The sequence below is a fragment of the Panthera uncia genome, chromosome B1, assembly GCF_023721935.1.
Source record: "Panthera uncia isolate 11264 chromosome B1, Puncia_PCG_1.0, whole genome shotgun sequence".
NCBI classification, from domain to species: domain Eukaryota; kingdom Metazoa; phylum Chordata; class Mammalia; order Carnivora; family Felidae; genus Panthera; species Panthera uncia.
Genome location: NC_064811.1, coordinates 180,003,160 through 180,019,217, shown reverse-complemented (window position 1 = coordinate 180,019,217; position 16,058 = coordinate 180,003,160). Strand labels below are relative to the sequence as shown.

The following is a 16,058-nucleotide window of genomic DNA, read 5'->3' as shown; positions in this document are numbered from 1 at the left end:
GATTCACCTTGAGCAATCTGTATCTGTGACTTGGAAAGATTTACAGTATATAATGTCAAGTGAATGAAAAAGTCACCAAATAATATGCATGCTCTTTTGTTCATGTAAAAGAAATTACAGGTTTATGAAAATAGAAAGAGATCTGGAAGGATATGTGGCAACCTGTTAAAATTCCATAGAGAAGGGTGGATTTGGGGAGGTAGAGAACTTTCTACATGTCTCTTATTTGTAAATACTATTTAATTATGCATGTATTCATGTACCAATTTTATAATTTAATCAGATGGTCAACAAGAAATCTAGTGGTCGAGGGATAAGCCAAGTCCATCTTGCAGGGTATCTCGATACCACACAGGTTTCCTTTTGTTTTTTTTTTTTTTTTTATGCCTGTTAGCATTAAGTCCAATTTAATTTCCAATTTCATGGCCTAGACCCATTTCTTTGTAAACCAGTCAACAACAGGAGTCCTCAGTGGGATGTGCCAGTGAATATATGGAAACAAAATCACCTACAACTACATGGAACATATAGGACAAAATGAGATGACCAAACAAAATGGCCTTAATCAACATATTTGTCATTATAACTTCTTGCCAGTAATGAAAATGTACATGTGCCTATGCCTGAGGAGAGAGTAGTACATGTGGCCCATGCTCCACATGGGTGTGGAAAGGTGTTCAAGATCTAGTATGCGACAAGAGTGAGATACACAAATATGTATGATGTCATCCCATTTATGTAATAATAATTGTAAACATTATATATTATTCTATACATTGAAAAAATGTGAGCCATTAATAGTGGTTTTTCCTCTGGGGAAAGAGGAGGATTTTCAGAACTTTTTTACCTCATAAATGATAGTTTGAAGATTGTTGTCATCATGAAAAGGTTAAAAGACCATAAGGACCTTAAATGTTAAACATAGCTACCATATGAGTCAACAGTTCTACTCCTAACTTGAGAGAAATATGTCCACCAAAAACTTACCTGTGAATATTTCTTGATCAATAATAGCTTAAAAGTAGAAACAACCTGGGGCACCTGGATGGCTCTGTTGGTTGAGTGTCCAACTCTTGATTTCGTCTCATGTCATGATCTCGCAGTTCATGAGTTCAAGCCCCGAGTCAGGCTCTGTGCTGACAGTGCAGAGCCTGCTTGGGATTCTCTCTCTCTCTCATCCCTTCCTGGCTCTCTCTCTCAAAATAAGTAAATAAATAAAAATAGTAGAAACAACCATGTGTCCGTCAACTGAGAATGAGTTAATAAAATGTAGTATATCCATTCAAGGCAATATTATTGGCTATAAAAAGGAATGAAGTACTGATACGTACCACAATGTAGATGAACCTTGAAACTGTTACATGAAGTGAAAGAAGTTGGGCACAGAGGATCACACATTGTGTGATTCCATTTATATGAAATTTTCAGAATAGACAGATCCATAGATACAGAAGGTAGGCTGGTGGTTTCCTTGGGCTAGAAGGATGGGAGGAAACGGAGGGGGGACATGGGTAGAGGGTTTCATTTTGGGGTGATTAAAATGTTCTAAAATTAGATTGTAGTGCCAGTTACACAATGGATATATTACACAAGTGGATGGATTGTATGGTCTGTGAATTCTGTGTCAGTGAAGCTATTTTTAAAAGGAACACAAGGACACAAGAAACATTAGAACAGGAAGCAGGAAACAGCCCAAATGATGGACAGCCCAAATCCATTGTATACACTGATAGGTAACTATCGACATAGCCTATACTCATGGGCCGTGTGAGAATTGAGAATTGGGTATTATCCATTATGTAGGCACTCAGAGCCTGGCAATTTTCAATGCTTCTCTGAGCCTCCGTTCATCAAATATTGTGATTCATGGCCTGGTTCACTTAATTGGATGGTTTCCTAGTGTAAGATCAGTGCCCTACTCATACCCTGAACCTTCGAACAGTCCCGTGCTCCTGACCCAAGTGCAGTAGTGGGATAGTTGTGGGCCAGGCCACGGGGATGGAGTCCCTTTCAGATGCCAGATCAGCAAATCAGTTGTGGAGATCAATGATCAAATGCATGTTACAGCTGTATCACATTATAGCAGATTATATGTAAAGGATTCCCTTCCTTTTAGGTAATGTGAAAACGAAATACCCTGGTAAGAACTTCAAACTGGAAAAAAGAAAAGAAAAAAAATGCTGCTCTGCTTGAAGATTTTCACTTGAAAGATACCAGAAAACCTCTGACTTTACTGTTCTCTTTCCATTTGTGCTTTTTTCTCGGGCTTATCACAGTACAGCCCCTCCCTTCTTACCTTGACTGCATTCTGTCCTCTTTATTGCACGTTTTGTGTAAGAAAAGGCTGTTTGGACTTGCCTCGTGGTCAGAGGGGAATTAAAGAATGCCTGCATCTTAGGTAAATGTACTGAAGACGAGATAACACAAGGAGAGGACAGGGGCTTTCCTGGGTTGGGACGCCTTTCTCCTGTCCCGTTTTCCCAGGTTTAAATAAAGCCAAACAGATTCACCTACTGATGGCAGGGCCAGTGAACCAAGTGTGCACTGTGCTATGTAAACCTCCTGGGAAATGTGGCAGCTGTTGAGCCTGGCATATTCCGGATTTAAAATGAATTAATCCAGAGGATTTGATTTGAAGGGTATATTTAGCACTAAGCGTGTTTACTCTTGGTGATAAGAAGTTCAATGCCGATCCATTAAAGAAAATTGGCGTGTCATACAAGTGCCCTGTTCTTGTATTTGCTCACGCATACACACACTTCACATGAGTTTTAAACTGTTTGCTTAGAGCTTTCATTCTTCCAAAGAACACGTCTGTTGGTTTTTGTTCCAGAGTGTCAGGCTTCCTTGGTAGCCAGGAGATGGAGTCCCTGTTTGCTCTAGGTGGTGGGCAGGGGGAAATGGAGCTCTCAGGTTTAACTAAAAAGAGAGGAACAGGAGGCAACCCCAACCATTCCTGTCCTCAGTGAGGCTAGCCCCACATGTTGCCTCTTGAGGTGAAAGCCTTCTGAATTGCTTGTTGACATTAAAAACATGGGAGGCAGAAGCAGTGAGGTCCTCAGTATGTTTGAATATCTGCCCCCCCCCCCCCCCAAATATATGAGACCAAATCTTACTGCTGGGATTTGGTGCATTAAGCTGATATGAAATAATGTGGATGCAATCAATAGAAGTTGAATTACAAAATGGGAGGTAATTAATTTTATTTCAACCTTGTTCATGACTTCTCCTTGCTTTATTCTGGGTCTTGGCTGGGCTTGTAAAGATGCCAGGCACCACTTTGTCGTTTAATTCTTACAATAGTCCTGAAAATTGGGACATGTTTTCTTTTTATGGCTAGGGCTTGGATTTAGAGAGGTAAAATAATTTGCCCAAGGTTGCACAGGTCAGAGCAGAGCCCACATTCAAATCCAGGCCTATCCGATGCCAAAGCCCAGGCTCCTTCCACTTGACCATGGAGCTGTTCACAGAAGTCAGAGCCCTGTGTGCACGTGAGGCTCAGGAGGGTTGCCACCTCCGAGCACACACCCACTGAAGAGGGAGACGGGGGCTGAAGAACCAACCACAAGCTCAGCCCAAATCAGGGCCAGGGCCAGAGGAGCCAGAAGGGCTCTGAGCTGTGCTCTGATGCCTGCACCTTGGCAGGAAGTGCTGCGCGGTACAGAGAATGGGTGAGGGAAGGCAGCCACCTGCCTCTGCGAATGCTCAGCCTTTTGTCCTTGCTCCTTCTCCAAAGACAGCTTTATGGTTATGGCTTCTAATGGCACTCTGTAAGCAGTTTTATAGTTGCATTACAGAATGTTGGATATTTTTGTGTTTCTCTGGGATCGGTAATTATGTGGTTCTTACTTAGCAAATCCTGTGAGCGGGGGGAGCTGAGAGAACCCATCGTAAAGACGGAGGTGCCTGAAAGAGGAGAATCTAGGATCTCCTTTTTTAGCAGGATGTGGGCCATCCTTGCCGATGGCCACTATGGCGGAGAGCAGGGGGAAAGGGAATTGGAGAGACAGCAGTATTCAGAGGCAGTGGAACGTCTTCATGCCTTCTCTTTGGTAGTGCAAGGACAGAGGAGTTTCCCTGTGGGTCTAGTGGGCACGGAGGAAGCAAGTGCCCAGGAGCCATCTTGCTAATGTCCCTCCAAAGACTCCCTCCCGAAGTTTCCAGCTGGAAGTGACTGCAGGGTGTTTGCTGGGGAGCGAAGTTGAGGGGGTTAGAAGAAGTTCAAGCCTGAGGGATCTCCCATGTCAGTGACTTGTGTACCTCATATGTCCAAGAGCCCACATGTGTGCCCCAGGGGTTGCAGCATTTGGACTCTTTCACCGAGAGGGCAGGGATGGCCCATAAGTGTTGCCAGTCAAGCAGTGACATCAGTGGAGAGAGAACTGCATTCTTGCCAGCTTTATGAAGAGATGGTTATCACTTTTCTTATCCCTCCTCTGTACTACCTCCCCACTCTCCCAAAACAGTACCTAGAAGAGGAACGAGAAGCAAGGAGAGAAGACCCCTCACCAGTCCTCACAGCCTGTAACGAGAGAAAGATGAGTTTGCATCATATATGGCGTTGGAATTGTAAATGGAGCCGGATGGTGATTTCCTCTCTGAGTGTAATCCAAAAGCTAGTCATTCAGCCTGAGATATCCTGAGGGTAGGAGAGGAAGATTTGACAGGCACAGTTGTAGACAGCAGTTGCAGGAAATAAAGCCTTCTCATGTTTTTACCTGTGTATGCCCCAAGGTAAGGTTCTTCATTTCATCAGTCCCGGAGAGAGGGAGAGGATCGTCACGTGACACTCACTGCATGTGGCCCGGTCCTCCTCTGGCCAAGATAACTTGTTTCCATTTCCCAACCATGTCAGCTTGGGCCCTGTCACTATTCAGGTACGGAATGTACTGTGCTGAAATTTGAGACTTGTGAGGCTAAGATAGTTGTAGTCTTCTGAGTGACCGGGCTGACCATTGAGTTGACATCAAGATCATCGTTGGCTAAGTTCTCATGGTTTTGGTGTGTCTGATTGATTGATTGATTTAGGGTCAGAGGAAGATCTGATTCTATTTCTTAGCATTCTTGGCCTGTTCACCCCTCCACTTCGTTCTCATATTCAGTCCTTTGGCCAGTCAGCCGGTCAGTAAATCTTCACTGAGTCCTGTTCTGTGCCAGGTGGAGGGATATGGCCGCAAACCTGCCCTGCAAGCTCGTCGTGGAGCCTGTGTCCTCTGCCCCAGTCCAGTGGATCTTCTCTGCCATCAACACTAAATCTTCAAATTTTCAAATAAATCTTCTTGGAATCCTCAGTTGCTCTCCACTGTCATGCGTAAAGTCTGACCTTCTGAATCAGGCCTTTTTGTAGAGGATTCTGGCTAATTTTTAGCCTCGTCTCTGGCTACTGCCACCATCTGTGAACCGTCTACTCCACTGGCACTGGTCGGCTCTGTGATGATCTGTTCCTTGATTTTGTCTCTCACCTCTTCATCTGCAGTGCCCTCCCCTCGGTCTCCATCCTTCCAGATGATTAGCGTCTATCTCAAGGCTTTTTGCTTTCATGGAACGTGACCCCCAATCCCCTAGGCTCCACGAGGCTGTTCCCGATTCAAACTCCTGCCACTGTCACAGCCTGTGCCCAGTCCTGGCTGGTAGAGGCCATTATTATTTGGTGCTGTGTATTTTCCCTTCCACACTCAGAAGCTTATGGTGGTAGGAATGGCTTCTTACTCAACTTTCTGTTCTGTTTATCATCTGGCACACAGTAGGTGTTCATAAGAGTTTGTTGGAAAATGAGTGGAGTTCTTTTTGTTTCGTTTAATGAGCTTTTCTGCATCCAAAGATGCAGAGATTATCAAATAGTGGAGTGATCTTGGGTTAGAAAACAGGGTATTTTTTTTTCAGCGCTACTTGTCATTTGCCTGTTGTGTTCCTCAAGCATAAATTGAAAGTGGAGTGCAGTTACCTCTAATGTTTTATTTCTTTGAGAATTTTTTGGAACTGAGATGAATTGCTTTTCCTTCGATCATGAGATGGAGTTCTCAGCCAAAGGCACAGGGGACAAATTAAACTTAGTCTGATATTGTTTTGTTTATACAAGGGACGCTCTATCTGGAAATTTATAATATAGGTCCAGGGGGCCTGGGTGGCTCAGTCGGTTAAGCGTCCGATTTCGGCTCAGGTCACGATCTCGCGGTCCGTGAGTTCAAGCCCCGCGTCGGGCTCTGTGCTGACAGCTCGGAGCCTGGAGCCGGTTTCAGATTCTGTGTCTCCCTCTTTCTCTCTCCTCTCCCGCTCATGCTCTGTCTCTCTCTTCTCAAAAATAAATAAACGTTAAAAAAAATTTATAATATAGGTCCAGGATAGCTTCTTGAATTTGTATTAATTCTAAAACTGTATTTCCTGCTTTGAGGGTTCAGCATTTGCCACGTTATCCTGATAGGTTCTGTGAAATATGTGGAAACCTTGAAAAATTACACTTTGGATGATAGATTAAATATTGCCATCTTCTGTTCATTATGAGAAGTACCATTGACTTTCAAGAAGACTTCTTGTGTGGCTCCTTTGCTTGGAAAGACTACCAGTAAATTATCCCAGGTCACAGGCATTCCACTGTTTAAAAATGTGAACACAGAATTCTAATTATACATTAAAATAATAATAATAATAGTATTTTGAGTTTTATTTATTACACTGTTTAAAAAGAGTATCTCTGCAGTATGTGGTAAATAGGCTTAACTTGAATTATTCAAGAAACAGAATAAATATAAGGTTGGTGTAGCATAAGGATACTTGCAAGTCTCCTATTGTTTCCTTTGATGAAGCTTGTTGTAAAGGATTGGCCAACAGCTTTGGAAAATAATTATACAAAGCAGTGATATTTTGTAACAGTGGGTTTCAAAAGAATAATGCTTATAAGTCATTTTAGAAAAAAGTTTCCCCTTAAAATAAAACTTTTAAGGGGTAAACATACGTTGTCTTCAAAGTAACATATTTTTTTCTTGATGAAGGCCAAACCCTTTGTTCTGATAGCATGCCCAGGAGAAGGGTGACGGTAACTGGAAACAGTGTCATGAAGGGCTGATGTGCCTCAGCTGATGTGACAGGACAATCATGGGCAGGACTGTTATGGAGAAGTGAGGTGTCTGCCAGCCCGGGCTCTAAGTACCACTGGCTTGTCCTCTGCAGTTTTCTTTCTCGCTGCTAATATGTGTTATGTCTATAATTTAAATTAGAAACCTAATATACTGTGTTTGTAACAAGGACACAAAAGCATCTAAAATAGTATTGATCGTATCCCCTGACACTTGCCACCTGTCTCTTTGTTCTGCCTGCTGCCAGGTTGGTATAGTTGTTCATTCATTTTAATCTGCTTAATCAAACGTGCATAAACGTGAATACGTATCTATCATTTGTTTTACAAGGAATGAGATATTTGTATGAACATTATTCTTTAGGTTACGCTTGTCACTTAACATGTCATGGCCAGTTCCAAATCAGTGTACATGTCTCTCTGTCTCTCTCTATATGTGTAAAATCCATATCTTTCTTTTTGTTTGTGTAGAAGTTCAGGGTGTGAACATAGTATAATTTGTCTCCTCATTACCCTATTGGGATATGCATAGATTTTCAGGTTTTTACTGTTACAAAGTTTTAATACACATTCTTGGACACCTGTCTTTATGTGCTGGTAGTTTTAATTGTGTATGATTCTCACAAGTAAAGATCTGGGTCAAAGAATATTTATGTTTTTAACTTAGCTTTTTGGAAAGTATTTGTTAATATTCCCCTGGTAACTCACTGTCAGCCTAAAAACTGATATATATATATATATATATATATATATATTTATTTTCTGGTGGTGAGTTCCTGGTGTTAGTTTTCTGCCTGGGATAACCCACCTGCCTTTTGTGGACAGAAGAGGAACATGGTCAGTGAATACTGTTTCCTAGGATGTGACTACCTGCTTAGCCAAACAGCAAGGATAGAACATTAACAGTAATATGTCCGTCCATTCCAGAAACGTATGTATTTTCCAGCTAAGGCAGGGCTTGCCCCCTGCTTGGTTTGAGTTACACAGGATAAGGGCAGAAGTTTGCGTTTAATAAATGTCTTCAAAGTCCATTGTCTTTAACCTGATTTGCACTGGGAAACCTCCACTTCACATCTACAAAATTATGGTAATGAAAGTGGTCCCCAAACCCTCTTAGCAGGTGTCTACTGCCTGAAGGAAATGGCTCTGGAGACAGGGCTGCATCCCCTCGCTTTAGTCCGTGATTCCTGTTCAAGGTTTAACTGGGGGATTCTTGGAGGCAGATTAGAAACCCGCCATCATTCCTATAGGATAATGTGTTTATCGGCAGTATAATCCTGGAAGATACGATTTAGCCCACAGAGCTTTGTACTCCAGCTGAATCTGCTGATATTCTTTTGCCGACCTACAGGTTATGCTGTTTGGTTAAGTCAGGGCGACTCGGCTCTTTCACAGAATTGCATATCTGGCCTCTCTCACGGAACTGTAAGAGGCGTCTCCAGAAGGGATGTGCAGAATGCTTTCCAGCTAAGAAAACGTTTCCCCACGTCAACAAACATATAAGCTCAGCATGCGTGCCTGAGCAGCTCAGCACACTATTCCCCTGATTTCAAACATGTTGTGTTTCTGCACATCATTTTGAACTGCTTTCATGGCTGTCGGGGAAATGTGCGGGTTGTGTTATGTCCTGAATGCCATCGGTGACCCTTCTGTTTCGCTGACCACCGCAGCTCAACGCAATGGCAAATCGTGCCGCAGGGAAGGGCTATGAGAACGAAGATAACTACTCCAATATCAAGTTTCAGTTCATCGGGATAGAGAACATCCACGTCATGAGGAACAGTCTGCAAAAAATGCTGGAAGGTAAGCATTTCCTTAGGCACAGCAGTAAAGAAAAAATGCAGCGAAACGTTTTCATGTCAAGTGGAATAAGAGAGCCTTTTGCTTTTTGAGTTGTTACAGTGATGCTGTTTACATAGGTGGGGTAAGTTGAGACAAATGTCATATTGCAGTGACTCCTTAAACATTCAAGCCTTTCCCTTATTTTTTGTTAAGTGTCATGGTGAAATGGTTTTATTTTTAAAATTTATTTTATTTATTTTTTTTGGGGGGGGGAAAGTCCGGGGCTCTTCTGTGCTTACGGTCTAAAGATAAAAGTGCACGGGAGTATTTTTTCTCTCCCTCATGATATTAGTTTGACCCACATTCAAGGCCATTTAGAGATAAGGCTGCCCTTCATTTAGAGCGATAGCCAGGTCTGTTCATGTGTCGGGATGAGGTGTATACAATGAATCCGAGGGGCCGAAAGGCCATGAGAAGGGAACGTGTTGGAGGAGCGGATACAGCGGCAAGCACTGCACTGCGCCTGCGCCTAGACCCCCGCCGCACCGCCCTGCGTCTCCCCTCCCCCTCCCCCCCCAGCACCTTGCACAGCAGGACACATACACACAGGCTTATGGAGACAGGAAGTTACAAAGATGGATTATGCAGTGTAGAGCCACCATTCTTGTGGCCAAACCAGCCATAAGCTGATTAGCAGAAATCCTGCATTTCAAGCAAAACCAGTCTCATTTACTGCTTCTGTTCCATGTGATCGTGAAGGCGCCGTCCACCGCCTCTGGCTCTAGTGGGAACCGAGCAAGGAGGAGGCAAGACCCTTGGCTTTGCACCTTGGGGTCCTGGAAAGACTGCGAACCGCTGTGCTTGCACTCTGAGGCCCTGGAAAGGTGGAACTGAGTGGGAGAAAAGTGGGCTGTCGGAATAGGAAATGGAGGGTGGAAGGAAGGGGACAAAGGAAGTGCTTTTCCTTTTTCTAGGGGTACACATTTGCTCTCAGTTAGTATGCACTTCTCTGCCTCATGAGAAGGACGGGGTAGTGAGAACCTTGCCGGGTGGGGCTGGAGGGACTTGAGCGGCACATTCCTGATTTCCATTCTCTTTCCTCAATTTGCTGGGTCAGCTCAGTCACTGTGAAACTTGCACATATCAGTTGCCTTCACTGGGCCCTGTTACCTGCTATAGAATGAGAGGCCCATTTCTATGGGCCCTTCAAGCCCTATGGGTCTATGACTATAATTTGATGCCCCTGGTTGCAAATATCTTAACCTTGGGCATTTGAATGGTTGGAAGAAAGCTCATCCTGCATCTGAAAAAACCCACCACAGCCCCAGAGAATCTCTTTCTTATTTCCTCATGAAAGTCACCTTGTCTCAGGCCACAGTGACATCCCTGGGGCATGACTGAACTTTCGGAGATAATCATGGGCAGTTTGGCTGTCCCTGCTATAAGCTGTGCTTTTTAGGTGTCGAAAAATTGGACTAGCTTTGTGCTGTTATTAAAGGCATAGGCTAACTTTAGTATGAAGACCTTAGTGTGAAGTTCATTATCAGATTCATTAAAAAAACAGTATTTTTCATGCAGTAATTTCATAAGCTGACTTTTGAGAATGTACATTTTCTTCTATGCAAAAAGGAGCTCTTAAGAGTTTTTATAACCTTTCACTTGGACTTTAGGTTTCGAATTAGCATTATTTGGTTTCTCATTAGGAACTGTTGCTCCTGCCCTTATACCTGTGGTCTGCCTCCCTTCCTCTAAAGGGCAAGCAAACCGACAGGGCCCTGGAGGGCTGTCTCTGTTATAAGAGGTACCACAGTAGTTCGACAGCACTTTTTCAGCTCTCTGTCAGCACAGTAGGCAAGGACAACCTTCTGGATGACTTTCAGGGAACTTGACCAATGTTTGACTATCTGTTTTTACCAAGTAAATTATAAACCAATTGTGGAGGCTCAGCTGATGAAGTGATGCAACCAGACCCACCTTCTAAGGCTTTTTCTGTTTCCAGCAGCTGTCCTTGGCGTCAAAGAGATCGGAAGGTTTGTGCTGCTGGTCATTTGGTAGGAAGAGGGATAGTGCATTTTATTCATGGTTGTTATTTTCTTTTGAGTTTTTTTTTTTTACCACCGTTAATTAATATCAGAATAGATTCTGAATAATGGAAAAGGAAAAAAAAATGTTTGCATTCTAGCTGCTCTGTGAGCAAGGGCTGTGAGATATTTCATTAGAAACTGAAATTTAGGACCAGGTTCACATCTGGTGTAGGTCCATTTATAGAGCTCATTTAATTTTAACTTTTATTTCTAAGTTCTAAACCAGACTTATTTTGCAGTATTCATATCTCCCAATGAGATAGTAATGATACCTTCCAGTTATGAAGGACTTTTGTAATTTCTTGTTTTCTACAGTGCCTTCCCTTTGGATGATTGGGATAATGTTTTTCCCTCAAATAATAAAAGGATGCCCTATATTTTCTTTTTTTTATTATTTAAAATTTTTTTAGTGTTTATTTATTTTTGAGAGAGAGAGTGAGTGGGGAGGGGCAGAGAGAGAGGGATACACAGAATCCAAAGCTGGCTCCAGGCTCTGAGCTGTCAGCACAGAGCCCAACGTGGGGCTCAAACCCCTGAACCGCGAGATCGTGACCTGAGCCAAAGTAGGAAGCTCAACCGACTGAGCCTCCCAGATGCCTGTATTTTCTTTTTTCTTTTTAATTGGAATAGCCAATAAAAAGCCCACACGTCTGTGCCATGTGGACCTTTACACACGCTCTTCACAATATGGCAGGTTATTTTTTCAAGGCGTGCCTCTCTCCAATTCTAGAGTCTGGTATATTACATTTAAAACATTTTTACATTACATATTTAATTTGAAAGTTTTTAAGAACACGCGCTTCCCAGGATCACATAACGAAGCAGGATTTGTGCCTAGTACTTTCCATCACCTTAGAGCGATCCTCATTGATTTGTGGGTCTAGCATCAGACAAGCTCCCAGATAACCACCACACATGGTAACGATGTTATAACATTGATGGAGTGCTCACTACGTAGTGGACACTGTTTTGATTTCTCAGATGTATTTATTCAAGTAGTCCTCACGCACCCTTGTGGCTATTCTTAATATCCCTGTTTGACGGACGAGGAGGTTGAGGTGCACAGGCTGAGAAACTCATGCGCGCTCACAACAGTAGGTGGTAGAACCAAGATTTTCCCCTGATTAGTAGGAATCCAGATGCCACGCTCTTCAGCCCCTGGCTTTATGGCCTTTCTAGGTAGCAGGTTGGGTAGAAAGTGCCCTGGCCACGCGTCTGAAGAACTGGTACTAGTTTCTGTTTTTAGTCCCTGAATAAACTTGAACAAACCTCATTTCCTGTACTTATAAAACAATGTGAACCATGCATCATCCCTAACTTACAGATTTACTGAAAAGATTCCTGGCAAACCATTAAGTGCTTTCCCGTGTTTGGTGTATTATGCTTTCTCATGGGAAGCAGTACTGAGCTTGAAGTACGTTATGAATAAAATGGGTAGGTTAATGGGCTACGGATTAATTCAGCCAGCCACACAAATACTTGTTAGGTCCCAGGCCTTTCTATGGGTTACTTTTCTCACTTTCTTTATTCAGGAGACGTGGAGTGAGCACAATTTTAGAGGCATGGAGGTGCTTGCCTGATGATAGGGTCTGTGTCCACTCAGCAAAAGTTCATCAACAATAATTTAATAAACCACCTGTCAGGTCTTGTGGATGTTTTCTCAGCAAATTTATTTAACAGAGATACAGATCTCAGCCCAATGGCAGGTCAGATGGGAATGGGTCCAGAGCATGGGTAAAGGGCCCAGCATCCATTCTGTGATTTGGACAATACTACAGTGAAGGGCTGTTTGAACAGGGCCAGAGTCAATTCAATTTAAAAGCTTGAAATCTTTGTAGCAGGACCCACAGTGTAATCACTTTTGTCATATCCCCCGGAATTGTGGGCATTGACAGTGGAGAAAGTTTTGTGGCAAAACGAGGTGGCCCCAGAGATCGCATCTGATCTGTGCTTCTGTGTGAAGGTTCTGAGCCCAATTATTCAGAACTTTCATTAGGTGTTGAATGGATGGTTGAAAGCAGAGAATTTTGAGTACGTCATGGGAGGCAGTGGGTATTATGGTCATGTGACTTCCTGCTCTGGTCTCCCTGCCAGGTTGCCCTGGGTACATCAGGGTCTAGAAGGGAGCAATCCCTAATGCACCCAGCTCCAATTCCATGAAATATTTCTCTCTGCTCACAGTAAAGGTTGTGGCTATCGGTTCAAATGTCCCTTTTGTTTGATACTTTCTTCTTCATCTCATACCTTTATGAGGTGATAACTAATTCACCCTGATAGAAATGGAGCAGTTTAACTCTTTATAGGCATACAAATTTAAATTTTAAATGAAAATTAAAGTTTAAGTTTAAAATTTAAACTTTTTCACTTTGAAGCATTTCCTATTACATTGCCTACAAGGTTATGAAGTTCTATCAGATACGAGCTAATAAAAGGCTATAAATGTTAAAATTTTTTCAGTTCTCTATGTTTTGACTTTTTACCATTATTAACTTCCTCAATTACTAACCCATTAGATGAGACAGCCAACCAGACCTGCCTGGAAATCACCATTTAGCCATAAGGTATGGGTTTCCACACAGAAAACCGAATTTCCCATTAACATGGAATTAGATGGCTTTACATTTATCTAAGGCTTTGCAAAAAGTGCTCCGCATGACCAACAGAGCTGTCCTGTCAGGCTTTACTTGTCACCAGTTCATGGTCACTTGGAGGAAAGAAATAGATCAAGAGCATGTACCTTGCTCTCTGTGGTGTTGTCAAAGGATGTAAAATGTGGCTGATAGGGTGCTGGATGGTATCAGCTAATCTGGACGATAATATCCTAAGCCCTAAGGCACAGAGGAAAGAACGTGCCTTCCCGGGGGGGTATGTGCTGTGGACTGGACTCCAGGTCAATTATTTACTGGCTGTGTGACCGTGGATGATGACTGAGTAAACTTCTTTAAGCCACCTTTCCAGTCTGAAAATTGGGAGTACATAATACCCTGTAGGGTAGATAATGTAGGCACAGCACCAGGCACAATACCTGCATATTGTAAGTACGAAGAAGTAGGTGCTACCGTAGTGATCTCAGACGTTCATCTGTACCTCAGATGGTTATTGAGAGTTTTCTACATGCTGGGCATTGGATAGAAAAATGCTTCATTCATTAATGCCAAACAAAGTACTGATTTTGATGCAGGGTAAATATCATGGGCAGGGAGAAAAGATGCTTACTTGTTACTGAGGGCTATCCCTAGGTAAGTCAGGGGGTTGAATGTTTTAACTGGACGTCAAAGCCAAAGACTTCATGTCTAGGTGACATTGTCAAGGAGAAGGCAAGAGGCAACAAAGTGACTGAAGGAGAGAATAGTGGCTGTTTTAATCCTAATTAGGTTTTATCGTGACATTCACGGACACAATTCAAAGATTAATTTCACCCTCAAATTACTGTTGGATACTTCGTTAATCATGATGGCTAGGTTTTGGATAACTAGGACATTTACACAAGGAATGCTGGTAGAAGACGGTGCCTCCCATGCAACTAAAGATAGACATGACTAATTTTAGTGACACGGCGAGCTTTTTTCCACAGGGCTGTCGTTGGAATTTGGCAATTCAGGAGTTCCTTGCCAGGGCCGGTAAGGTGTGAGATTTGGTGAGAATGTTGGTCCTGGCGGCTCTGTCAGTGGGTGTGATGAGAGTGGAATGGGTCCCCGCCCACTACATCCTCTGCAGCATATGCTGCTTCGTTCACCACTTCACTTATGTGCTGCCCCCATCTTGATCTTCAAGATTCCTGGGCCTGCTCTCCAGTGCCAACCGCTGACATTGTACATCCCCCCTGACTTCCCGGCCTCTCACCATTTTCTCCCAGTCTAGACTTCTCTATTTCCATTTGCTTTAAGTTTCCTATTTAGACGCTGAGCCTTACCTTCAGTTACGTTCCTGTTCATCCTGGCTCAGTTTGCTTACTGAGCTAATTATCGTCTATTTGTAGTGGGGAAAAAACACGGAAATTGGAGTCAAGGGAACGCGATTCCCATCACAGCGTACTTACTGTGCTGATAGTGTGTGGACCTGGTCCTCTTCTAGAAGCTGAGATAATTAGCCCTCCTGCAGGTGGGAGGTTGTGTCAGTTCGTGGAGAGAAAACTACCAAGCCCCAAGCCTTCCATATGGTAGATGTAATATAAACGGGCACATGTGTTTTTGTATTTATTTGCTGCAAATTGTGTTCTCAGACACGGAATTCACTTGCAGAGCTAATAAATGCTGAGGGTATTTTTTTGTGAACCTGCTGCTCAGTTTCCTTTAGGCCAGTGGTAATTAGTGTTACTGGAATGTGTGTGTGTGCCTACATGGATTTATACGCCCATTCATGTTTATTCGTAGCTGGACCCACACACAGACTCACTCACATGTCTGCCCGTGGATACTGTTTTCTCTGCTACTAATTCAGGCAGTGCTAACAGGTATACGGAATTTAGGCTTGACTGTGCCTTACCAATTTCTCTCATCATCCAACCCTTTAAAAGAAAACAAGGCTATATACAAACATGGCTTCCATGGTGTTATTGTAAAGTGATTCCAGAAAACAGCATCATGCACAAGGCTGGAGTCATTTTAGAGAATAGTCACTAATCTTGTTGGTGTCCTGTAGAGAAGCCAATATACAGAGGTGTCCAGTTAGTGTAAAGTTCTCTATAAAGAGAACCCGTGTTGCTTGGCCTGGATAGGGAGGAGCATAGCACTAACACTCATAAATGGGATACAGTTCGTGCAGAGCTCAGAAGTTATTCTGTGTCACCATGGTGGGCTCTAAGTAAAAGGCAGACTATAAAACAGGCATAAGCAAACACTTCCCTCTCAGAGGCCATCGTTGAGTCCTCTTTGAATGGTTTCACCTGCTAGGATTTTCTGTGAAGGCAGAGGACTACTGTTTTGCCAGTTCGTTGAAGATCATTTCAGTGGGCTTGGCTTTTTGACTCTAAAACGGGAAAGGGACAAATCAAACATCAGCAGAACTCGGGTGGCTGTGAGGCTGGTAATTAAGGGAAGGCCATGTACACTTTGACGTTAGATCTTAGGAGACAAAAAAGACCAACATCCCAAAGGGTTCAAATGGAGATTGTCTTTGCA

The 16,058-nt window shown here is 43.0% G+C and overlaps 1 protein-coding gene across 1 annotated transcript in view; it reads left to right on the top strand.

Moving 5' to 3' along the window:
• Positions 1–16,058, top strand: part of MTMR7 (myotubularin related protein 7) — a 55,034-nt gene that overhangs the window by 18,501 nt on the left and 20,475 nt on the right. The window contains exon 4 of the mRNA XM_049631712.1: positions 8,743–8,875. Coding sequence (XP_049487669.1) covers positions 8,743–8,875 — 133 coding nt within the window. The remainder of the gene's footprint in view (positions 1–8,742; positions 8,876–16,058) is intronic.